The 25,265-nt window shown below is 40.9% G+C and overlaps 1 protein-coding gene across 2 annotated transcripts in view; it reads left to right on the forward strand.

The window, feature by feature from the left end:
- The window catches only part of DPP4 (dipeptidyl peptidase 4), a 78,799-nt gene that overhangs the window by 6,705 nt on the left and 46,829 nt on the right, over positions 1-25,265 (forward strand). For both annotated transcript variants that reach the window (XM_072811473.1, XM_072811474.1), the window contains exons 3-7: positions 16,669-16,764; positions 17,176-17,267; positions 18,621-18,701; positions 24,957-25,009; positions 25,122-25,194. In XM_072811473.1, the coding sequence (XP_072667574.1) occupies positions 16,669-16,764; positions 17,176-17,267; positions 18,621-18,701; positions 24,957-25,009; positions 25,122-25,194 (395 nt within the window). The remainder of the gene's footprint in view (positions 1-16,668; positions 16,765-17,175; positions 17,268-18,620; positions 18,702-24,956; positions 25,010-25,121; positions 25,195-25,265) is intronic.

Below are 25,265 nucleotides of genomic sequence, written 5' to 3' on the forward strand. Positions count from 1 at the left end.
TATTTTTACCTTTAGTCTTCACAACTTCATTATGGCCTCCAAAAGAGGGTGTGTCTCTCCATCTGAGAGTGAACTAAAACTGCAAGCTCAGAACTTCTGAGTTGACTGTTTTATTTTTGCCAAGTACTGCATTTGCTGCTTTATACTTTACTTCAGAATTATAACTTCCTAGGATGTTTTTTTAAACTTAATAACAAAGCATTTGCTTTGGTTACCTGTATACATTAATGTGCACATTTCTTCATTATTTGGCTCACTGAGGAAGCAAGTACACTCCGAGCTTGGGCCACATATTTTAGCATTGAAGGCCCAAGAAGCACAGGTAATTCCATGCAGAGCCAATGCCAGCAGGGACTTTGTTCCTGGCACCCTGAGGACAAAGGTGGTTCAGGATGCATAATGAAGGAGGAGGGAGCAGGAAGGGAATCAAGTGGGGACTTCCCTGGCTTCACTCTTCCAAGTGGGGACTTCCCTGACTTCACTCTTCCAAAACTGGGCTGCCTCTGCGGCCTTAACTTCATCTCTGTGGGGCTGAGACCTCCTCTTCTTATTTTCCTCAGTATTTTTTTTTTAAGCCTCACCTGCACGAGCTCAGGTCCATGAGTTTCATTGATGGCTCTATTCCCCCTGTGAATTTCCTTTTTTCTTTTATTTTGGGCAGGAAACTTGTACTGTAAGACTTAAAACCTCTTCAGAGCTGAGGTCCTATGGTGACCAGATTCAGGATTTGTTAACTCACCAACATGTGTCGAATACCCACTGCATGTCAGGAGTTATTGTGGGGCTAGGGGAGCTGGCCCTAAACAGTGGAGGGGAGGCACCTACTCCCATGGACCTTGACCATCCATGGGGCAGGCAGGGAATAGGCAAGCACATGAGTAAGTTCAGACAGTAATAGTTATAGGACAAAAATTAAGTATGCTAGAGAAGACAGAGGGACACAGAAAGGAGTTTCTTTTTATCCCAAGCATGAATGTGGATGATCTAAATTCCACTTTTAAAATATGTCTCTGACTCCTTCGTACATAATAGAGGCAGGTGGGGGGCATTGGTGAGAGAGAATGGCAGATTGGACAGGGTGTAGTATTGGAGATGTAAAAAAAAAAAAAAAAAAGAGAGTGAGAGAGAGAAAACAGGATGTAATTTGGAGGTAAACTGTGTGGTAAGGAGCAAAGAAGTGAAGGTGAGGAAAGGAGTGGAGATAAGGATGACTCCTTGAACAGCTGTCTGCATAGTCCAAGTGGAGAACTTTCTCGTGCTCTCCGGGGGCTCTGTCTTTCCCATGAGAGCTAATCTACAGTGGTTCCTCTGAACTATTTCCTTTGTCCTGCTGTGTCTGCTTCAGGGATCGGGAGACAGGACTCAGGGAGGCATTCTCCGCTGTGCACCTAGCCCACGCTTGTCAACAGATGGTAATTGTCCAATTCAGCAAATATTTATGGAACATTTTCTACATGCCAGGCACTTCATCATCCACTAGAGATATAAAGGTGATAGATACGGCTCTTGTCCTCAAGCAATTCCCAATATTAAAGGAAACATGCACCTTAACTAGAGTGAAAAGGGTTAAGTGTCCTTATAGTAAATGATCAAAGTGCTATGAAAGCACTAAAGGCCAATGATAAATACTGTCCAGTGAAGCCTTGTACAGAAACCAATCAGGCATAAAGGATTAATAATTAATGGGTCTGAATACAATCCTTCCAATACTGGAGCCACCAGACAGCCTCCCAGGCATACAGTTCACCTATATGATTGATTAGTCCTCAACAATTACGGCGCCTGATTCTGTACGAGGTCTGTGTCAAACAGAATGTTTCTGGCTGCAAGTAACAGAGTAGCCGACCAGAAGTTGTTTAAACTATAAAGTGTTATAGGGCGCCTGGGTGGCTCAGTCAGTTAAGCCTCTGCCTTTGGCTCAGGTTATGATCTCAGGCTCCTGGAATCAAGCTGCATCTCTGGCTGGCTTCCTGCTCAGTGAGAAGTCGCTTCTTCCTCTCCCTCTGCCCCCCTCCTTCCTTTCCCTCCCCCCCCCACACTTGTTCTGACTCTTTCTCAAATAAATAAAATCTTTTTTAAAAAAATGTAAACTAGAGAGTGTTACTATTGTACTATTATTAGCATCTTACGTAACTGGAAGCGTAGAAGTAAGGCAGTTGCAGAGTGTGTTAATGCAGTGGTCCAACAGCATCCTCAAGGGCCTGGCACCTTTCCTTCTTTTCAGTGCACCCCTCCTGTTGGCCCCTGTTCTCAAGCTTGTCCTCTCAGGGTCGAGCATGGGTGCCATCGAAGCACATCATTTGCTCGCACAGCTACTTGGCAAAGTAGAAGACAGTGCTATTCCTCATCCATATCAGGAAGGGAAAGCTTTTCCAGAAGTCCCTCGGCCCAAGGCAGACTCTCCCTCACATCTCAATGGCCAGATTTGTGTCACTCGCCCATTCTAGTCTAATCACCGACAAGGGGAATGGTATGTTGGATTCTGGATTTTCTTTTGAACTAGATTAACCAAGACTCATCTTTCTGGGATAAGGAGGAAACTCTTTCCTTAACACATGGAAGGGTTAAGGGGAGGGTAATTAATTACCTAAGTTGAGTTGGGAATTCCAAAAGAAAGAAATTGGGGGGGGGGGGTGTTTATGTCTGCGTATCATATATTTTATCATGGCTTTCTTTTCATTGTATTGAAAGATTTAATTTGCTAACAAAAGAAAATAGATGTCAAGCCAGCTCTGAGCTCTAAAGAATCTGGTCGTATAGCTCCCTTTCCTCTCTTCTCACTTGCTTTCCTAACCACCTGAGTTTATCGCATAGTGTTTCAATGCTGTGTTTTTTAATCCTAAAGGCATTTTGAGCCTAGGACCTGCTTTGGCTTGGCATCTAACGTGATTAAGAATGGGAAGGAGTTGAATTTGAAATATTTCAGATACAAAACTGAGACAGTAGAGCAGGTCAGAAACATCTGAGGGAAATTACTCTCAATTTTTTCATTGAAAGCCCATATAAATTATCATATTCTATCCAATGAATAATGCACAAACGTAGCAGAAATAGTCAAGAGAAAATAAAAAGAGCAGCATTTTAAGATACATGGTAAACATTAGACCTGCAAAAGTTGACCCGGAAAAGTAGGATTTGAAATAATTAATGGCCCTAAAAACAAAATACAGTCAGTAAATAAAAACAAAGTAACTTCACAGTGTCTGGATTTGATGACTCCAATCTTTTGTTGTTAAATCTCCAGGAGGAAAAAGTAGTCGACATGGTAATTATTTTATGGAGATGCAAGTGGTTTGACTGTACTGAAAAGAAAATCTAGAGTCCCACATCAGTGGCTTCTTTTAAGGCCTGGCAATCTGATGCTCCCCACCTGCTCTGGTCCTGGTGGACTCTACCTTGTGTCTCTCCCTTCCCCAAACCCCGAGCATCTCCTCTCCAGGCTCATTCTCAGCTGACAACCTGGATTTCTATTTTATTTTTTAAAAAGACTTTATTTATTTATTTATGCATGCATGCATGCATGCATGAGAGACACAGGAAGAGGGAGAAGCAGGCACCCTGTGGGGAGCCGAGTTGGGACTTGATCCTAGGACCCCAGGGTCACGAGCTGAGCCAAAGGCAGATGCTTAACCACTGAGCCACCCAGGTGTCCCTGGCTTCCTATTTTAATGAGAAAACAGAGGCCCTCAAAAAAGAGATTGTCCTCTAGGGATCCCTGGGTGGCGCAGCGGTTTGGCGCCTGCCTTTGGCCCAGGGCGCGATCCTGGAGACCCGGGATCGAATCCCATGTCGGGCTGCCGGTGCATGGAGCCTGCTTCTCCCTCTGCCTGTGTCTCTGCCTCTCTCTCTCTCTCTGTGTGACTATCATAAATAAATAAAAATTAAAAAAAAAAAAAAAAGAGATTGTCCTCTATTCCCAGAAGCCTCTCCCAGGGCACTAGGTGAACTTTGCTGGCACCTGTTGGAGGCCAGATCCTCCCTTGGGAGCTGATTCCACGCCTTCTGCTTTGCATAGAAATAGGACTCCATGCCCTCTGCATCATCATTTTCTCCTCTCTATCTAATTGTGCTCAGAAAGGAGAGGAGAGGGGAGAGAGGAGGAGTTGAGGGGAGGAGAATCCTCTCTGGCTTCCACATCCTTGCCAATCTCCCCGTCCCTTTCCCTGCTTTCTTTACCATAGAACTCCTCAAAGAGCTATATAGTATCTCTCTACAGCTCTTCTCCCCATTCTCTCTTAACTCCCCCAGAACAAGGCCTACCTCCACCCTGCCACTGAAACACCTCAGTTCTCCTCAAGGTCCCTAACTTGTGTGTTCCTAAATCCGAAGCCCAGTTCTCCATCTGTGTCTCACTGTTCTGTCAGTTGATCTTTCTTCTTTTCCCCTTCCTCCGGGTTTCCACTCTTCTCCTGGTGTTCCTTCTACCTGCTTCATTTCATTCTCCTTAGAAGTTTCTCTTCATGTCTGGCTTCTAACCTTGAATGGACCAGGGCTCCATCCTGGAACTTCTTCCTTCCTTCCTTCCACTGGGTGATCTTATGCACTCCCGTGGCCTTAAACATGCTCTATAACTTGACAACACCTCCAGTGGCCAGACCAGACCTTTTTCTGAAACTCTATCTGCATAATTCAACAGTCACATCCATTTGGATGTTACTGGCCTTGCAAAGCAACATCTCCCCCAAAGTCCTGCCAAACCTGTTCCTCCCATAGTGCACCTTGTCTCATCACATAGTAATACCATTTCTCTAGTTTCTGAGGCCAAGATCTATCTATGCAGTTCTTCTCAACTCCACAGACTCATTTATACTCAATATCCAGTTGGTTGGCAAATCCTATCACTTCTACCTTCATGTTCTTTCAAAATCTGACCATATCTTATCACCTCCACTGCTATCCTCGGTCCAAGAGGCCATCACCTTTCACCTGAATTCTTGCAAAAAATCTCCCAGTTTTTTTAACTTTTCCGGAGTGCACTCTCATCACAACAGGCAAGGTGACTATGGGAGGCGGAATTCTAAAATGACTCCCCAGGACTGCCTGGTTCAGTCAGTTAAGTATCTGACTTCAGCTCAGGTCATGATCTCAGGGTCCTGTAATCAAGCCCCACATTGGTCTCCCCACTGGCTTGTCCCTCTCCCTCTGCTTCTGCCCTTCCCCCCTCTTGCACACTCACTCTCTCACTCTCTATCAAATAAACAATCTTTAAAATAAAATAAAATGACTCCCCAAATTTCCTCCTCTCCTCCAAATACAATCTCTGAGATCGTGAACATGATGGATTTAATTCTGGTGATTAGGTTGTGTTCTGTGGCACAGTCCACTTCGAGAAAGGGAGATTACCTAGGTGGGCCTGAGCTGATCACATGAGTCCTTTAAAAGCAACAAAAAACAAAAAACAGTTTCTCTGGCTGCTCATAGAAGGGGTAGTCAGAGATTTGAGGCACAAAAAAGATTTTTCACACCATTGCTGATTTGGAGGGGCCACGTGATAAGGGGTGTGAGAGGCCGCTAGGAAGTGAGAACGGTCCTTGGCTGGTAGCAGCAAGGAAACACCGATATCACTCCTACAACTGCACCAAACTAAATTCTGGCAACAACCTGCATGAGCTTGGAAGCAGCTCTCCCCCAGCCATGCCCTCCCCACCCCGCCCTCCCATCCCCACCCCCACCCCCACCCCCAGAGCTTCCAAATGAAGGTGAGGGCTCAGTCTGGCCGATGCCTGGGTTTCTGCCTTGTGAGACCCTCGGCAGGGAATCCAGCCATCCTGGGCTGGAATTCCCACCCACAGAACCCTGAGCTAATATGTGGGTGTTGTATTAAACTACTATGTTTGTGTCATTTGTTATGCAGCAACAGATACAGTGACCATTTTGAAATGGATCTGATCACATTCTTCTATGTTCAGAACCATTCCATGACTTTCCATCTTTCAGAGTAAAGACTAGAATCCTTACAATGGCCCACAAGGCCCATATGACCTGAGCCTCACTGCCCCTCTCTGCCTTCCTCCCCTGCTGCTTCCTCATCGTTCACCCATCCTGTCTCAGAGACCCTATACTTGCAGATCTTTTTGCCAGGATTCCTCTTTCCTGGAACTGTCTGTTGCTTATCCCTTTGCCTCCTTCAGGTCTCTGCTAAAATACCACCTTATCCTTGGGGCCTCCCATCACCAAATTACTGAACACAGCACTCTCCCCAAACCTGACACTCCTTTTCCCCTTCCCGGCTTTATTTTCTCCCTGGCACCTTTGCTACCTGACATATGGCATTATGTACTTACTCTTTGTTTCTATGTTTTCCCCTATTTGAATGTAAGCTTCCTGGGAGTAAAAGTTTTGCATGTTTTGTTCATGTTTTTCATGTTTTATATCTCTAGGGCCCATAAAAATCAAGGAACACGGTGGGTGCTTGTGTTGGTTTCCTAGAGCTGCCATAACAACCACTAATGGGTGGCTTACAACAACAGAAATATCGTCTCATGATTTTGAAGGCTAGAAGTCTGAAAGCAAGGTGTCAGCAGGGCCATGCTCCCTCTGAAGGTTCATGGGAAGAATCCTTCCTTGCCTCTCTCCTGGCTTCTGACGGTTATTGGCAGTCATTGGTATTCCCTGGCTTGTAGCTGAATTACTCTTCTTTCTGCTTGCATTTCCACATGGCCTTCTTCCCTCCATTTCCGCATGGTCCTCTCTGTATTCTAGGTCTGCAATGGCCTTCCTCTAGGGATGCCAGTGGTTGGATTTAGGGCGTACCGTACTCTGGTATGACCTTATTTCAACTAACTACATGTGTAAAGACTGTTTCCAAATAGTCACATTCTGAGGTTCCAGGTGGATATAATTTGGGGTGGGGGAGAGAGGGGGAAGGATACTTTTCGACCCAGTATCACCTGACGAATATTTGGTGAATTAAAGGAATTATCTTGGAGCTGATGTGAAAAAATTTGATTAACATTTTAATGTTGCTCTAATTCTGACTAAAATACTTATATGTGTAACTATGGAGTCAAGTTATCCATTGGCAGAGTACATCCATTTGTAGAGCAACTCCTATTTGTAGAGTACAGGGCTAGCAGCTGTCTGATGAAGATGAAAGAAGTCATCCTTCCAGCTTACTTATAACTTGTCTAGTCTGAACAAGACTGTTTAGATTAAATATCCAAATAATTATATAAAATTGCTTGATTAATCAACAAAACATGTGGTACAGAAAATAAGCACTGAAGACCAGGAGAGAGAAACGGGTGTGGTGTAAGTTGTGAGGGATAGACCCAGGGACATGAGGAGGGGCAGTGAAAAGAAGAAGACCACCCATGTGGACTGGTGATTTGAGATGTTGGCAGATAAACACAGGCAGAGAAATGAGATGGCAACATGGTCAGGTAAATATTTCTTCTGATAGCTACACCCTGTGCGTGCTTAAGGGCAGGGCAGAGTGAGGAGCGAGAAGACACTGCATGCTGAGGGAGAAGAGATGAAAACGCATCCCTTAGGATAAAGAAGATAGGGATTGGAGGCAAAAGTGGGAAGCATAGGGGGGAGAAGGCTCTTCATGTGACTTTAGCTATAAAGGAAGAATCACTTTATCTTTTTGTTGGATAACTTCAGACTCTTGTGACAATGAGTCCTGCAGGGCATGAGTTATTCAGGGTTGTGTTATGTTTAAATCCAGGAAGCAAGAAAAGAAAGGAAGAAAAGGAACTTGTTACAAGTTCCTACTTTTATGACTCCTTTTTATGAGTTCAGGGAAAAGATGATGAGTTTCTGGATGCACCATGGAAGAAAGAATGACGGTGGTACAACCTCCTTTCCAGGAAGTCACCTTTTTTTTTTTTTTTTTTTTTTTTTGGAATCCTTTTTTTATTTTAGAGAGGTGGGTTTAGATAGAGGGAGAGGGACAGAGAATCCTCAAGCAGACTCCCCACTGAGCGTGGAGCCTGATGCAGGGCTTGATCCCAGGACCCTGAGGTCATGACCTGAGCCTAAATCAAGAATCAGACGCTTATCCAACTGAGCCACCCACGTGCCCCACAAAGTTGCCATTTTTATAATAGGCCAAAAAGAAAATTCTGAGGTTTTCTGAAAAAAATTGGTATCCCTTTGACTTTGCAGCACTAGAACAAATTATGTTCTAATGCAACCTACCAACTCTGCAAGTCCAAATGATATTACCAACCTATCTGTCTGGATTCATTGCAAACATTGAATTTGGACAGTTCCATAAAGTCTCATGCATCTATAGCAATTCACAAAAACTGCCAGCATAGCATCGACCATGTACAACCACTCTCCCAAATACTCAGATTGTCTAGAAGAGTGTTTATAACCACAGGCTTCAGAGCCAAGCTGTCTGGTTCAGCTGTAGCTGAGTAGTCATGGGACTTGATCCACTTACTCTCTCTGTCTGCACCTTTGTTTCCTTACCTATAAAATTGAGGTGAGAATAACTCGTTAAGGGCCACAATGCCTAGCATGGCCCAGCACACTGGAATAACTCTGTATTTGTAATTCTTTATGTATTTTTAAGTTTTTTTTTTTTTTTGTGGTAGGTACCACAATAACACTTGTCTCACACTCTTTAAAGTTTTGCCTGGAGAATTCTGAGAAGGACAATTTTCATGACAGGGTTTTCCAGTGATTATCTTTCCTTGTATCCTGGAGGACAACACACTTATCACATAATAGCTTTGTAGATTATGCCTATAAATCTTTCCGGAAAATTCTTCAGTGATTCAGTATTAGAGCTTTCAGCGTCACCAAATGCTGACATCCTCTAATCAGTTTTCTTTCTATCACAAACTAATCATTCTTAGCTTGCATGGTAACACCTTCCCTTCATGCCTCACTATAACTACTTTTGAGTATTTTTCGAGGGAAAACAGCCCTTTGTTAAAATAGCTGAATGTTTCCTGGGCATGTGGGTCATTCATCCACACAGTTCTTTCAACTTTTGCTCATCACCTTGGATTACATTTGTTTAATGTCAGTCAGTGTTGTGGGGCATAAAAGCCTTATAAATATGAACATTGGCCATTATTGTACAGGTCTGACTTATTCCCAGCAGTCCTATCAAGGGGTGGGGAAGTGACTATAATGAGAAGAAAGAAAGAGGGAGAGGGAGAGAGGGAGAGAGGAAGGAAGGAAGGAAGGAAGGAAGGAAGGAAGGAAGGAAGGAAGGAAGGAAGGAAGAAAAAAGTAAGCAAACACTTTCCATTTCAAAAAGGAATAGAGCAGCACTGATACCCTGTTCAGTGCAGGCTTCCTGGGTGGGCTACACTTCCTGACTCATTCCTGGGGTCAAGGCAGAGTGAATAGGGCAGTGTAAACTGGGTTTAGATCAGGAAGTCCTTCTGGCCTTGCACCTTTTTTTTTTTGGCAGTGGCCATCGATATCTTCAACTTGACCTGAATTTTGAGATGTGAGTATTCCGTCCACTTTCACTTTTCTGCATATATATTGGAGTCTTATGCTAATATTCTTATTGTTTTAAGGCAATTAGAATTTCAACCCCGATACCCATCTTTCAAAACCAATCTTGGGAGCAGTTATGTTTTTGGGTTTTGTTGCTTACAGTTCTGAGGAATGTCTGCCCAGGGTCGTCAAAGAAAAGCTAAGTCTGGCCACTGTTTTTTTTTTTTTTTTTTTTTTAAGATTTTATTTATTTATTCATGAGAGATGCAGAGAGAGAAAGAGAGAGAGAGAGAGGCAAAGACACAGGCAGAGGGAGGAGCAGGCTCTATGCAGGGAGCCCAACATGGGACTCGATCCCGGGTCCCCAGGATCAGGCCCTGGGCTGAAGGCAGTGCTGAGCCACCCCGGCTGCCCTGGCCACTTGTTTTTATAAATAAAGTTTTATTGGAATACAGCCACACCCATCCATTTACATGTCTGTGGCTGCTTTCAAGCTACAGGCAGACTTGAATAGTTGCAACTCAGATGCAAGACCCACAAAACCTGAAATATTTACGGGCTGTCCCCTTAAGAAGAGGCTGCCAATGCCAGGTCTAGATATTGGATGCTTAGAGCCTAAAAGGACCTTATATCATAGGTAAAATGTGTACATCCTTATATTGTTAAAGTATAGTGCGTGACAAATATAGAAATCTCACTCGGTGTTTCAGCAGAGGGATTTAATATAAAAAGTGGTTGCACAAATTAAAGAGTAAAAGAAAAATTCTGAGGTAACCCAGAGACAGAAGCTGCAGGAATGTGCTACCTTCAGGGGTTGAGATCAAGGAGGGAGAAGGACATAGAAGATCCAGGTTCAAAACTCTTCAAAAAGGGTGTGAGGCACCCAAATGCTCTGCCACCAGCAGGAGCCACGATGAGGGCGGGTTGGGCTTTCGGAAGGAGGCAGAGGCTGGGCCAGGTGCTACTTCTGGGCACATGCTGACGGGATCTGCAAGAAAAACAAAGTTCTTCCTCTCCTACTGGCCAGTCCTCTGACTAGAGCCATCTGGCCAAGTGCACTGCATTTCCTACTTCCGTTGTCATTTGGAGTTCACAATGCTGGCATTTGGAACCGTGTTCCTATTTGTGTTCTTGTGTTTGTGTTGTCTGGCTTTTAGTTTTTCATTCAGCAAATACTTGGGGACTCTCTTTGTTTGCCAGGCACTGTTCTAGGCTGTGGTCATATGATAGTAAACACAACCAAACACAACAAAATCAGCGCTCCTGTGGAGTTTGCATTCAATCAAGGGAGGCAAACAGTAAGCAAGATAAATAGTAAAGTATACGATATGATATGATAAATAAGTAAAGTATGATAGATGGTATCACTGTGAAGGAAAAAATAAGTAAAGCAAAAAGGGCAATAGAGAATGCCATGGGGGGATCAGGTCTTAAATAAAGACCTGGAGTAGGTAAGGAAGCAAGGTTTGGGCATATTTGAGGTCAGGAACATTCCAGGAGGAGAGTACAGCAAATTCAAAGTCCCCAAGGTGGCAGTGGGCGGAGTGTGCCTAGTGAACAGCCAGGAGGCCACTGTGGATAGAGAGGAGCGATATGAGGGGAGGAGGAGCTGAGGCTGGAGTCATGACAGACAGCCTCCTACTGCGGTGTTCCCTTTATCCCAAACTGTTGCTATTCTGGGGGATATGCATTGTACCATTCGTTTGGCCTTTCAGAGTAGACTTTGGAAAATACAGTGATCGTATTTTTAATGAAAGTTTGGTCATCTGACACCCTGATCTTCCAAATAAATGCCTGGAGGACACAGTCTCAGGTTCTAGAGGCTCCAGCTCCTTGGTCGCACATTTATCAGCGGTCACTTGATGTACCTGGGGTGCTTATTTCATCGAGATGAATCTGGCAATTGTGATTATAGTCTAATGTGTCCTGTGTTAGTAATCCAAAAAACATCACTGTTGACAAATCCTCTCAGTCCACCCGGGTCGGTGTTTTACTTCCATGCTGTAAACCGCTGACTCCCACTATGGAAGCAGGATTGGCATGAAACACGTCCAAGGCAGGAAGTGTTGTTCATTAGCACTTAGCAAATGATTAGATCGTGCTTATCCTAGATGTTTTCTCAGTGTGTTGCTCTTCTGCTGTCTTATTAGGATCATTTAGGATATGAACATAATGAAACTTATTATTTGAACGATTACTTTATTGCAGGTAAGGTCCTAAACTCAGTCCCACTGCTCAGGACTTGAGAGGAGAGACTCTATCGTGTCTGTATCCTGATTGCCTGGTACATGCTTGGAACAAAACAATAAATAGTGTAACATAACTAGAGAGCTTCCTAAATTCTACGTCCTAAGCTAAGCATTTTATATACATTGTCCCACTTAACCATGGCAAGTCCCCATGGGCTACGTAATGCCATGTTCTTGTTTTATAGATTAAAAAGTTGAGTTTTTGAAAGATTCAGTAATTTTCCTGAGGCCTCAGCACAAGAATTAGACCTAGGCTGAAATCCAGGCTCTGTGATTTCAAAGCCACCAGGGACCCAACACTTTATTGGTATTTGTTGGATCAATTCAGATGGGTGGTAGCCTGCATATGCTCCTGGATAATCCAGGGTATGATCTGCCTTCTTGATTTTGCTCCCTCTGTCCCTATGTCAAGGCTGCTATTTTGCTGTGGCAAATTCTAAAACAACACTCGTTTCGTTTCTTTAGCATCAATACAAAATGTTAACTGATTACCATGTGGAACACAAGAACTCTATAACCAGAAATCTTTTTCCTGTGTTTAACAACTTAATGAGTTTACGAGCCGTAAAGAGCACATTTCTTTTTTAGTTGCATTTCATTAGCCACTTATTTACCAAAACAGTTTATCTTTGTGAAGTAGAAATATTACATATCATAGTCAAATACAGACAAAAAAAGTTTATTGTTAATGAATATAAAATACTCAAAAGATCCTGTCGTCATAAAGTAACAACTGGTCAAGGCAAGACTATTCCATGAAACTATATTACTTCCTTACTTGGATCTTAGCATTTGGAAATACTTTTATTCAGAAGTGATTTTGATCCTACAACAAGAACGAGTTAGGATACCATACACTTTGATAAGAATTTGTTATTAGGTTAAATCATTTCAAATACTGCTATTCGGGATCCCTGGGTGGCGCAGTGGTTTGGCGCCTGCCTTTGGCCCAGGGCACGATCCTGGAGACCCGGGATCGAATCCCACGTCAGGCTCCCGGTGCATGGAGCCTGCTTCTCCCTCTGCCTGTGTCTCTGCCTCTCTCTCTCTCTGTGACTATCATAAATAAAAAAAAAAAAAAAAAAAAAAAAAAACAAATACTGCTATTCTATCATTTTTGTCTGATAGAAATGACATTTTCAGGTGGTTCAACCCAATAGCTGTTCTCACCAAAAAAGTAAAACCTAAAGTTGTTAACCTTTTTTTGATTTTGAAATTAAAGAAGACACGGATCTAAGAGTTTCTGTGTAAGTTGATGGGTAACATATGATTAACTGCTTTACTTGGCTAGCACAATGCTTTGAACTGATAAGTCAAGTGAACGACATGTCCCAGGCCCACCAGGAAAACACAAGCAGCCAAAGACTTTCATCTGTTGCCACAGCAGTGCCCTGTCAGTGAGCTAGTAGGCAAAGGAGAAGACACATGAGTATGTCCTGTAAGTGTTTTACAGAATAGGTTGTAACTTGGCAACAAACTATGAACTTGCTAAAGGTCAAAACCTGGACTTGGCACTCACGTTTCACAGAACTCGCTTATCTAGATGTTTCAAGAGTATCTTCCAATGTGCACTGCTTATCAAATGGCAAGGCAAAAAAAAAAAAAAAAACAAGGAACATTTGTTGCTTGATTTGCTCCAATTCAACAGCACTGTTCTGGGATCGGGTAGCCAGGATCTGGAAAGCAGCTCGCAGGGTCATCGTAAAGTGGCTGAGTGAGCCTGACACAAACCAAAGGCGGCCTGGGCCTTCACAGATGTCCTGGGTCGTAGCAAGAGTGTGGCATCAGTGTTGATATCTGGGACATCAGTAGATGGATTAAAATCATCCTGGGCCCATTATGAGCAGAAGGGAGCCCAAACATGGTAGACATGATGGGCTTAGGAAAGCTGTGGCCTGATGAGAGAATGAGCTCAGCGTTGTCTGGGACAGGGGAGAGGTAAGTGCTCAGTGAGTCATGCATCATGAACATGAGGGGTAGCACCCTGGGCAGCAGATGATGCCACAGGGAATTTTGCCTCAATTATTTTAATATCCTAGGTTTAGGTGTGTTATCCTAAGAAACCAAGGCATTTGCCCTTCCATGAGATAGCATTTAATTGAGATAACACTGTACAAAGTCTGCTGTAAGTACTCAGTTAATTCTCTCCTTACACAATCAAGAGTCAGTGAAAGATGTTCTAAGTTGATATGTCTGTTTTACTTTATATATAAGGTTTAGGTTGTTCAGGCTGCATTAACAAAAATACCATAGGCTGGGTGGCTTAAACAATAGATGTTTATTTCTCACAGTTTTGGAGGCTGGGAAGTCTCAGGTGCTGGCAGATTAAGTGTCTGGTGTCTGGTGAGAGCCTGTTTCCTGTGTCCTCACATGGAAGGGACAAGAGAGCTCTGGGTTTGTTTCTTTTTTTTTTTTTTTAAGGGTACTGATTTCATTCATGAGAGCTCTACCCCCATGACCTAATCACCCCCAAAAGCCCCATCTCCCAATACCATCACATTGGGGGTTAGGATTTCAACATAGCCATTTTGGAGGACATATTCAGTTCATTGCAATATAAGTGTGTGTGTGTGTGTGCGTACGTGTGTGTGTGTGTGTAATTTGTTCTATATAGATAGGTCTATCTAGATACCTATATCAGAAGGTAATATAGGACTGTGAACCATTTATATCTTGAGTTGTATTAATTTTAGAATGTCTTTTGCGTCAATTTTAGACTAATAGCTCTTGATTGCAGGGTATATGTCCCCCATAGTATTTTTCAAACAGTACTCACTTTATAGCCATTTGAAGTATCAAAGATGTTTGGACGAATACAAACAATTGAGGGTATTTTGTGGATAAACCTACAGATCTGTGGTTTTGTAGTCCAATATGAGTTTCAAATATTTTCTGTAGCACAGGGCTTTACTTCTTGTTTAAAGTTGGCAAGTCCAAGGGCTGGTTCTACCCATTTGCTGTATCTCTGTGAACAAATACAAACATCTTGCTAATTTTCCAGGGTGAAATGCAGGCTTGAAGTGGAAGAAAAAAATACAAAGGTTTTTTTTTTTATTTTTAATCTTTTACTTATTTAGCAAACTAGGCTTAAACAAAGTCAAAGTAATAAAGGGTAACAATTTTGTCCTTGAAAAGGAAAGTTTTGTACAAGGCTACGATAGTTTTGTACAAGCCTTGATAACAAGGCTACGTTATCAGATAAGATCCAAAGAAATAAGATCTTAAGAACATCTTTTGAAAGAGCATTTCCTGTGAGAGAATTACCTTTCCACACTCTGTAAAAAATTAACAAGAGAAGCTGCTACTGGCTTTTCAATCCCCAAAAGAGTAAGAACAGTTATAGAAAAGTTATAATGGTGGCTGATTTTGTGAGCATATGTTTGTGAGTATGTGGAAAGAGTAGAGTATATGGAAAACCTCCTTAGACTGTTTGTCATCAGTGGAGGCTCTGTGATTGGTGAATCACATTGGCTTCGTTAGGCTTGTAGGATGATATCCTATGTCATCAACAAAAACTGTGTGTACCTACTATGGCATAGAACCGTGCTAGGTACTAAGTTGAAGAAAAACAAATAGACAAACAAACAGCAACCCAAGGCCCTTTCTTCAATGAATACGTGGCCTAGCTGAGTACACCACACTGGTAGGCATGGAAAGATAGTCATTAACACAAGTTATTAATTACAAAAGCCAAATGAGTAGTGTGAGGGCAGAAGTCAAAGGAGGCAGTATTGAAGTCTCCATGAGAGAGGAGGGAATTGGCAGGTGGAGGACTGTGACAGCCCGGGAAGCAGTTGGAGATGCTGCAGGGAAGAGGCTGAGGAAGAGAGGCAAAGACAGAAAAGACAAAATTGGATGCAGGTGGTAGTAAAAGAGAGGGAGACATCAAAAATGATTTTCAGACTTTGAATTTGGATCTCCAGTAACAGAATCTAAAACCACACAAATTCCATAGGGAACATTATTTTGGAAGGAATTATTTTAGACAAGGTAAGCCTAGGGTTAGCATGGGACAAATCAACTAAAAAGGCCCAACACAGCACCAGAAATGTGAGTGTGGGGTGTGGAAGGCTGAGGTAATGAGTATAGGTTTTGTCATGTATTCAAATGGAAAATATGCCTGAAGCCCAGGAAGTCATATTCTCTAGAGTCCTCTAGAAGGAGAAATGGAGGCAGAGAAGGGCAAAGAAGCTGATGCTCTGGGCATTTCTACCTTAGAGGTTAATAGAGAAAAATAAAGTCAAAGGAGGATGGAAAATTAAGGGTCAGAGGTCAGGAGAAGTGAGGTGCCCTAGAATCCAAAGGAGAGTTTCATAAATCACCACCCTCCAAGTTCAAGGAAAGGTCATGATAGAAACAAAGATCAGTGAGTTATGTGATCAGCAGTCTGAAAGGTCCGGGCAAAGCAAGAGCACTTGGAAGTGAACCTTCAGGCCTAAAAGGACAGTCTAGCCTTGTGCCATCCACTCCATGACCACCCATAGCTACTGACCGGGAATGTGCCTAGTCGGATTGGGACATGCTGTAATCATAGATGACATACTGGATTTCAAAGAAGTAGTATAAAAACAAAGAATGTGAAAAGGCTCATTAATAAAATTTAAATATTGATTACATGTTGAAATGATAATATTTTGAGTCTGTTGGGCTAAATAAAATATGCTACTAAAATTATTTTCACCTTACAAATCTTTAAATATGGCTACTAGAAAATGTACTCCCTTATATTTCCATTGGATCTTGTGAATCTAGACCTTCATAGGGAGGCTCACTAAGCCAGGCACGAATATAGCTCAGAGAGACACAGCACTCACATATGCTTTAACACTTCAGTGCATTTCTACCCCATCCACCCAGCCTGAGATCTTTCAGAATGTGTTTTGCATTTTATGAGCGTAATTCCTGCATTTTTGACCAGTGTATACTGTAGTGATCCATTTGTTTGTTTTATCCCAAACTTAGGTTATTCCATCTTACTGAACATTTGGCTCTTTTTTTTAATCAACAGATGATGCTGCAGCTGACAGTCGCAGAACTTACACTCTAACTGATTATTTAAAAAATACTTTTAGGGTGAAATTCTACTCTTTGCGTTGGATTTCAGGTAAGGACTTTTTGGGGGAGGGGACAGATTTTTATGCTTGTGCTCCTTCTAGTTAGGTCCTGGGGTGCTTTTGTGAAGAAGAAAGATATCCTGAGAAGAAAGATATCCTTGTTTTGTTAAACCATATGGGAGAGTATTTTTTCCTACTTACAGGTACAAAGGAAAATAAACCTCAGTATTTCTTTGTTATGGACTATGAAAAGTTAAAAGTGAATTGAAACGTTGACAATAATGATGGGAAAATGGATGCACACTAGTGTAATATTCATCACGTAATGTTTTTCCAACTTAGAAATGCTTATTTAGTGCTGGTGTGAGCTTAAACCTTAAGTTTTTTTCTGTATAATCTTTAGCTTCTGAGGATTTTGAATCACAACTTGAAATACTGATCTGGCCATTTTCTTTTTTTAGATCACGAATACCTCTACAAACAAGAAAATAATATCTTGCTATTCAATGCTGAATACGGAAACAGCTCCATTTTCTTGGAGAACAGTACCTTTGTATGTTTGATCGCATAATTCATTCATACTTTAAGGAAATTCTGAGGATTTTTTTTTCATAACCTTTCAAATCATGAGTACTATCATTTCTCATCCTGTTGAACTCTCTCTGCAGCATATGGCACAGTGGATCTTTCTCTCCTTCTTGGAATGCTCCCTGCCTTGGCTACCTTCTAGTCTCCCTTGACGATTCCTCTTCCTCTGCCCCTACTCCTAAGCGTAAGTGCCCTTGTCAGGGCTCTGTCTTCACTTGCCGGCCCTTCTCCGCAGTTTGCCCGCTCTCCTTCAGCAAATTTCATGCACTTCCACAGCATCAAGGCTCTCCTTTTGGGGGGTGGGGGGGTGGGGGGCCTTGATTCTCAGATGCACACTTTCAACACTAACCTCTTGCTGAGATCGAAATCTCTATTTCTAATAATAGCTTCCTTGCTCCTGCCCACCCATGTCCTGCAGGTATTTTCAACTCAGTATCCCAAGCTCAATTAGTTATTTCCCCTTCACTCTCCTTGAAAACTGAAAGCACCCTATTCTCTTCCTGAGTTCCCGATCTGGGTAAACAATGCTCCCCTCCAAGTCGCTTAGACTAAAAAGTGAAATTCTACTCCTCAAATCCTCAGAATCTTCCTTGAGTCTCTACCATCCCCTGTATTTAGAGATACTCAACAAACCCTATCGTTTCTCTCTCTGCAGTGTCAAGTGTCCCTCGGATTTCTGTTTCCACTGTAGAGTCCTGGTTCAATGCCTTTTTAATCTGTTAGCGCTCTAGTACTTGTGTCCCTATCTCCATTCTGGAGGTGAGACTGCTGCGTTGCCCAAGTCCAGGGTTGATGCAACCCCTCTCATCTCATGTCAGCCACCATGTCACCAGGGCATCTTTGTAAAGACAGACAAGATTGTATCACATCCATGTGCAAAAAGTGGTTTATGGTTCCACTTCTTATATTTAAGTCCCAGCTGTTTTTCTAATTTTATGCCCTCTCACCTTATACGTTGCCTGGCATACCCTATACTGTACTCAGGTTACGCCTAACCTCTGGATCATCTTAATACGCATGCCCTTTCTGACACCTGCTTTGTTGCTCTTCCCCCTACCAGGAAACTTCTCTCTCTCTTCCTGATCTCTACCCTCACAGTGGTCTTTCCTGGGTTAGAAAGAATTCTTCCCTCCCTGGTTCTCAAATTCTGATCACCATATATCCTCCTTTGTGGTCATTTGTGTGGGGGAATGTGCCATTTCTGGGAGCTCCCGTGGCATAAGCCACATGTCGAACCCTACCCTGTACATAGTAAGTGCTCAATAATGATCGCTAAATGAAATTGTTCAATTGTTCTTTTTTTCCACTTGCTTGACAGGAGGAATTTGAACACTCTATAAATGATTATTCAGTGTCTCCCGATGGACAGTTTATTCTCTTAGAGTACAACTATGTGAAGGTAAAAGAAATGCTATCTTACTATGACATTTAAGGAATCTTATGAGTAGGTTATTTTATAACTGATTTCAAGTCCACAAATATCTAAGATTGACACTCAAGTACAAGTGACTCTTAACAACAGGGAACAACAGAGGGTTGAAGGAGGGGCATGGGTGGGGGATGGGCTAGGTGGCTGATGGGTATTGAGGAGGGCACTTGTGATGGGCAGTGGGTGTTATATGTAGGTGATGAATCACGGTTTTCTACTCTGGGAACCAATATTACACTCTATGCTAACTAACAAAATGTAAATTAAAAAAAAAAGATTGACACCTAAATAATAGCATAGGCACTAAAAGCTCCTTAAGGAAAAATAGCTTATTCTCATTCATAAAAGATAAGTCCAACCCCTGAAGTTCATTTTTAATGTTTTCAAATACTAAGAAGTATGAGTAATACCCTATAGATACTGAAAGCATAAGGTAATACAAGAGAACTTATAATTTAAAGGCAAGCTTACAAAAAAATAAAAAACAAAAGCAAACTTACATGTACAACTTGCACAGCCAGCAACACAATACCTGATTTCCTTTGTCTCAGCTTTACATAAAGTAAAACTCTCAATGAGTATTTACTTTAAAAAGAGTTATCCTTCCTATCCTCCAGAAGAGACTTTGCAAATGGACTCAGACCACCTTGCCGTCTTTGGGTCCCACCATATACAAACCATTCTAAAGGGGGAACCTCAGCCCAACATCAGATTCCCCCCCCTCAGGAAAGCTTAACCACATATCCTCTTCATGTTTAGGCTGGCTGCAAACTGCCGGGAGCTAACTGTAGCTTTTTAGTTATTCCTGGATTTGACAACAGTTGTCAAGTATAGGAAGTTTTGAAACTTGTAGGAAAGATTAAAGACCTGTAGGGATATTCTGCATTGAAAACAAAATATAAAGCTGGGGATCCCCACCTCTGCCTTTTTATTCTAGAATAAATAATAAATACTGAGGAGCCTTATCTCACACCCCAGCACTTCTATACTCAGGCCAAGAAAACCATCTCCTACTTCATTTCCCATTGTGATATGGTGATTTTCAATCATAATATTTACCCTGGACTCACTGTGTCCAGCTCCATTTCCTGGACATGGAAGATTCTCTGACTCTGTTCTACTAAACCTATCAGCTAGCAGCCAATCAGAATCTGAGGCCAACTTTAACACATCTGTTCCCAATTAATGGATTGTTTAATTCAGTGGTTTTTATTGCTGTCCATAGATTAAAAAATCACTTGAGTAGCCTTTAAAAATTCCCAGTGGCCAGGTCCAATCCCCAGAGTAGTAAGTTACAGCCTCTGGAGTGAAGCTGACATCATTTTTTTTTTTTTTTATGACATCATTTTTTTAAATGGGCAGTTTATTTGAATGAGCAACCGGGGTCGAGAACCATTGAATAACAATTGCCCATGTTAAGAACAAATATATAAAGACTATGAGGTTAAGGTAGACATAGAAGCTCAATTTACTATTTGGCCAAGGTCAATAAGTGCCATGTGGTGTATACTAATGGTTGTATTTCACTGCGGACCTTAGTTGGACAACCATCACTGGTAATTCGTATTTGTTGGGTCACCGGAGTTTACATGAGCAGTTAGCTGCTTTTGCTGTTTACCTGCTATTCCCTTCATCCCAGGGCCATCATGCTTTTCAGGCAGTACCTACAGTGCTCCTTTTAAAACCTAAGTTAGATTATGTCATGCCTATGCTTAAGCTCTCATGATCAGTTGTTTCCCGTCACTTTCAGAATAAAACACAAACTCTAACCGCAGCATCTTCAGAAGCCTGTGTGATTGGACCTCAGTTCCACCCTTGCTAATCTATCATCTCTTAGTCTCTCTGGACTCAACATGCTTGGCCTGTGCTTCTCAGCCCTGCCTGAACCCTGCAATCAATCACCTATGGAGGTTTTTAAAAATAGAGATGTCTGCAGCCTACCCCACATCAACTATTTTAGCACCGTGACGGGCAGGGCCCAGGCCTGGGTAGTTTTAAGGGCTTCCGGTGATTCAGTGATCCAAAGAAGCTTTAAGGGCACCTCTCTTCAGTTTTCTCAAGCCTCATTCATTCCCATCTAAGGGCTAAGTACTTGCTATCACTTCCTCCTGGAACCTTCCTCTCTTGATTATCATACAGTGTTCCCTTTTTAGTAATTCAGGTCCAGGCTTTCTTGGATCGCATTACCTAACTTTGCCGCCTGCCACTCTGCTCTCCCATAGTCCACCATTCACTCTCTATCACATTAGCTTATTTTCTTCTCTTCGTACCTTTGATTTCAGAACACCAAATTATAAGATGAGTGAAAGTAGAACACTCTGTCTTCTATTTTACTTCTTAGACTATCCAGTAGAATTTTCTGTACAGCATAAATGTGCAACTCATAATTTCTACTTGTTGCTTAATGCTCCAGAATTAATCATAGTTGCATCATTTATCACATGCTGATAATATTCCAGTTGACTAATCAAGTCTCAATAAACCTATCCAAAATCTTTTCAAAAGAAAAGTCTAGTTCTATTCTATTTCTTTGGAAGTCTACTGTGAAATATTCTTTAGATTCTACTCTATGGCTTCTTCATGACAGAGTTACTGCTTTCAGAAAGAACAATATTACTTCTAGATTGTGGCTACAAACAAGTAAGGGAGCAAGTGAGTGAAAACATAAATAAATAAGTACTATGCAGCCTGGTATGGATGTTCCCCCAGCATCTCCATTCACTGCTGAATGCCCCAGAGATAGTAGTTGCATCAACTATGACATGTTCACAGTATTCTAGGGCTCTGCTCAGCACTTCACTTGCATCCTCATGAACTTTTCATGAGATCATTGCTGATATTAGCCCCATTTTCCTAAAGAGAAAAATTGAAGCTTAGAAAGAAACTTGCCTGCTATTACATGGTAGAGACTTGTCTTGCTCCATTTGAGCTGCTACAACAGAGTACCATAGACTGGGTGGGTTAATAACAAATTTATTTCTCATAGTTCTGGAAGCTGAGAAAGAAGCCCAAGGTCAAGGTGCTAGCAAAGTCAGAATCTGGTGACATCCCGCTTCATGGAACATAGTTAAACATCTTCCTCATGTCCTCAACTGGAGGAAGGAACATGGAATATTTTTGATGTCTCTTTTATAAAGGAATTAATCTCACTCATGAGGACCCCACCTTCATGAGCTAGTTACCTCCCAAAGACCCCACATCCAATATCATCACATTGGGGATTAGGATTTCAACATATGAATGGTAGAGGGCCAGCAACAAACATTCAGTGAATAGCCAGTCTTGAATCCAGGTTAGAAGACTCCAAAGCTTGTGCTCTTAAACGTAATCTTTCCTAACTTTGTGCTTCAACATCTCTCTGCTGTGATGCCTTTTTAACTCCATCTCTGGTGACAGTTCTTTGCTATTTAGACTCAGTCTAACAATCAACTTTTCCATCAAGCTTGCTAACCTCCCTAAGGCCTAACTTATGATCCCTACCTCTCCCCACTTACCTCTGTTATATATGTCTTGTGATTCTTTTCTTGTATTTATTTGTCCAAATCTCCATTCAACTATGAACTCCTCAAGGAGAGTGAGCCTATCTCATCCAGTAATGCCTGACAGAGGATAGTTCCCGAAGTTTATAACCTAAATAGATGGATGAGTCTGTTTCAAAAGATGAAGTGAACATACCAAACATTTTGGGTTTCCTTTCTCAAATCATGATGGATCTGTCATCCCAAGTGATCTCAAACCTTCTTAAACCTCTTAATATTTTTAGCCTGTAACATACCTTTTGGCTCTTACAAGTAGAGCATTCAGAGGTTTCCCAGAAACGAGAATGGATTGCATCAAAATAATCCAGGATTTTTAAAAAAATGTATGACTTGCAAAAAGTAGAGGCTTAATACATAATTGTTGACATGAGAGGATAGGAGGGTGATAAATGACAAATGAGAAATACTCTTCAAGATTAGAACCTCTGGCTTGTGTCTCAGTTCTGTCGTTACACAAATTGGTTACCCTTGGGCTACCCATTTCATCTGCTTCACTTTCATAAGTAAAATTTTATTTTTATGTTAGTTTGGTTTATTTCTTGAACATAGACTATGTGGCTTGCACTAGACAAGTCCCCAGAGTTTTAAAGATGAATAAGAAACAATTTCTTACATCTAGGAATATAGTGGGGAATGCAGACATAAAAACATAATTTCTTTTAAAGTATATTTAATGTATGAATGCATCCACATGTAAACATATTTTTTTATAAATAAAATCTGTATATATACGTATATATTATGTATTTATGTATTGAATTTATATATATTATACTTATATATAATCTTCAAGTCCTTTCTTTTTTCCTTTTTTTTTTTAACCTTTCCCCAGGTATCACATGTTTAGAACCTAGGATATATATTCCATATTTTATATTTTTGCCCTTATTCAAATAATTGTATGATGATAGATATTCTTTTAGTCATTGCTTATTCCATAAAAAATAAAATCCTGTTTTCCATACTTTTCTGCAAATTGCATTTCTCACTCAATGATACCAAGTGGAACTTTTTCCAAGTTATCTGGCATAGCTCTAATTCATTTATTTCTGAACTAATACACTAAATTTTTTTAGAACAGCTTTAGATTTATGGAATATGAGTAGAAAATTCAGAGTTCCCATGCACTCCTTCATCACCCCCCACCTCCCAGTTTCCCCAATCATTAATATTTTGCATTAGTATGGAATGTTTGTTACAACTGATGAGCCATTATTGATACATTAATACTAATTAAGTCCATAGTTTACATTAGGGTTCATGCTTTATGTTGTACATTCTATGGGTTTTGGCAAATCCGTGATGATGTGTATCTACCATTCCAGTATCATACAGAATATTTTCACTGTCCTAAGAATTCTCTGTGCTCCCACTCTTCATCCTCCTCCCTTCCTCCAAGCCTCTAGCAACAACAGATCTTTTGACCACCTCCGTAATTTTGCCTTTTCCAGAATGGTTGGAATTATACAATATGTAGCCTTTTCAGATCTGCTTCTCTCACGTAGCAATATGCATGTGAGGTGCCTCCATGTCTTTTTGTAATGTAATAGCTCATTTCTTTTCATTGCTAAATAATATTCCAATGTCTGAATGGACCACAGTTTGTGTACCTATCACCTGTGAAAGGACATCTTGGTTCTTCTAAGTTTTGGCAATCATTAATAAAACTAAAAATTTGTGTGGAGGGTGTTGGTATATGTGTAAGTTTCTAGTTCATTTAGTTAAATAACAAGGAGTTTGCTGGTAAAGTTATTTGGATTTGGAGCTTCCTTTGTACAAATGTTTTTATTTATTGATTCAATGTGGCTTTTAGATATAAAACTATACAGATTTTCCATTTTTTCTTGTCTCAGTTTTGATAACTTCTTTTCCAAGAAATTTATCCAATTTTTAACTTTCAAATTTATCGGCAAAACAACATTTATAATAGAGTCTTAAAACCTTTTAATCCTATTTTAATCTCATTTTTCTTTTCTGATAGTGGTATTCATACTTCCCCCCCACACCCACTCTTAATGTATTAGCAATTTTATTCATCTTTTCAAGGGATCCATTTTGGGCTTTGTTAATTTTTCTCTATTGTGCATTTTCTGTTTGATTACTGCTCTTTTACTTCTATTATTTCTTTTCTTCTCATTTATTTGGATTTGGTTTGCTTTTCATTTTTTAGATTCTTGAGATGGCTGTTTAAAATATAGATAATATATATTTTAATGTTAATATATATTGCCAGGTGGCTTTCAAAAAATCTGTAACACTTTATACTTTTATAATCAAAGTAGGAAAGTAAGTATTTCTCCACATTACCTTTTAAATATTTTGTCAGGGAGATGGTTGAAAAGTAAAAATTTGTGTTTTCGTAGATAGGTGGATTTAACATACTATGGTAAGTGCTAGGAGTAATGTCTGCCATGAAGCAGCACATCAGCCCACTGTGATCCTGAGAAGTTTCCTTGGCAGGAGTAATGTCAGACCTAGGTTACAGATGAAGTCCAGAGAATTTTATGCTAGATGGTCTCTAAGACTCTCTTCCTAATTCCAAAATTCTGAGGATTAAGATAGGAATTACAAGATATGATAAAATTCGAAAATTATACAGTGTTCTCTTACATCTCATCTTGTGCTCCTATAGCAAGTGGCTGAACTATCACTCACAGAAGCCTGAAATATCTGTTTTCTTTTATAGCAATGGAGGCATTCTTACACAGCTTCATACGACATTTATGACTTAAAGAAAAGGTCAGTAACTTCCTTATAAAATCTATTAAGATTTTTTAGTGTAATGATATTTTTTTAAAAATCCCACTGTGATGTATTCATTTGGTAATGTTTCTTTTTATCTTTTTTTCAGGCAGCTGATAACAGCAGAAAAAATTCCAAACAACACACAGTGGATCACATGGTCACCAGAGGGTCATAAATTGGTTAGTAAGTCTCTTCCATTGTTGGAAAAAAATAATGGCCCAAAGCTCTCACATGCAGAAGCTACATAACC

This window comes from Canis lupus, chromosome 34 (assembly GCF_048164855.1).
Source record: "Canis lupus baileyi chromosome 34, mCanLup2.hap1, whole genome shotgun sequence".
Lineage (NCBI taxonomy): Eukaryota > Metazoa > Chordata > Mammalia > Carnivora > Canidae > Canis > Canis lupus.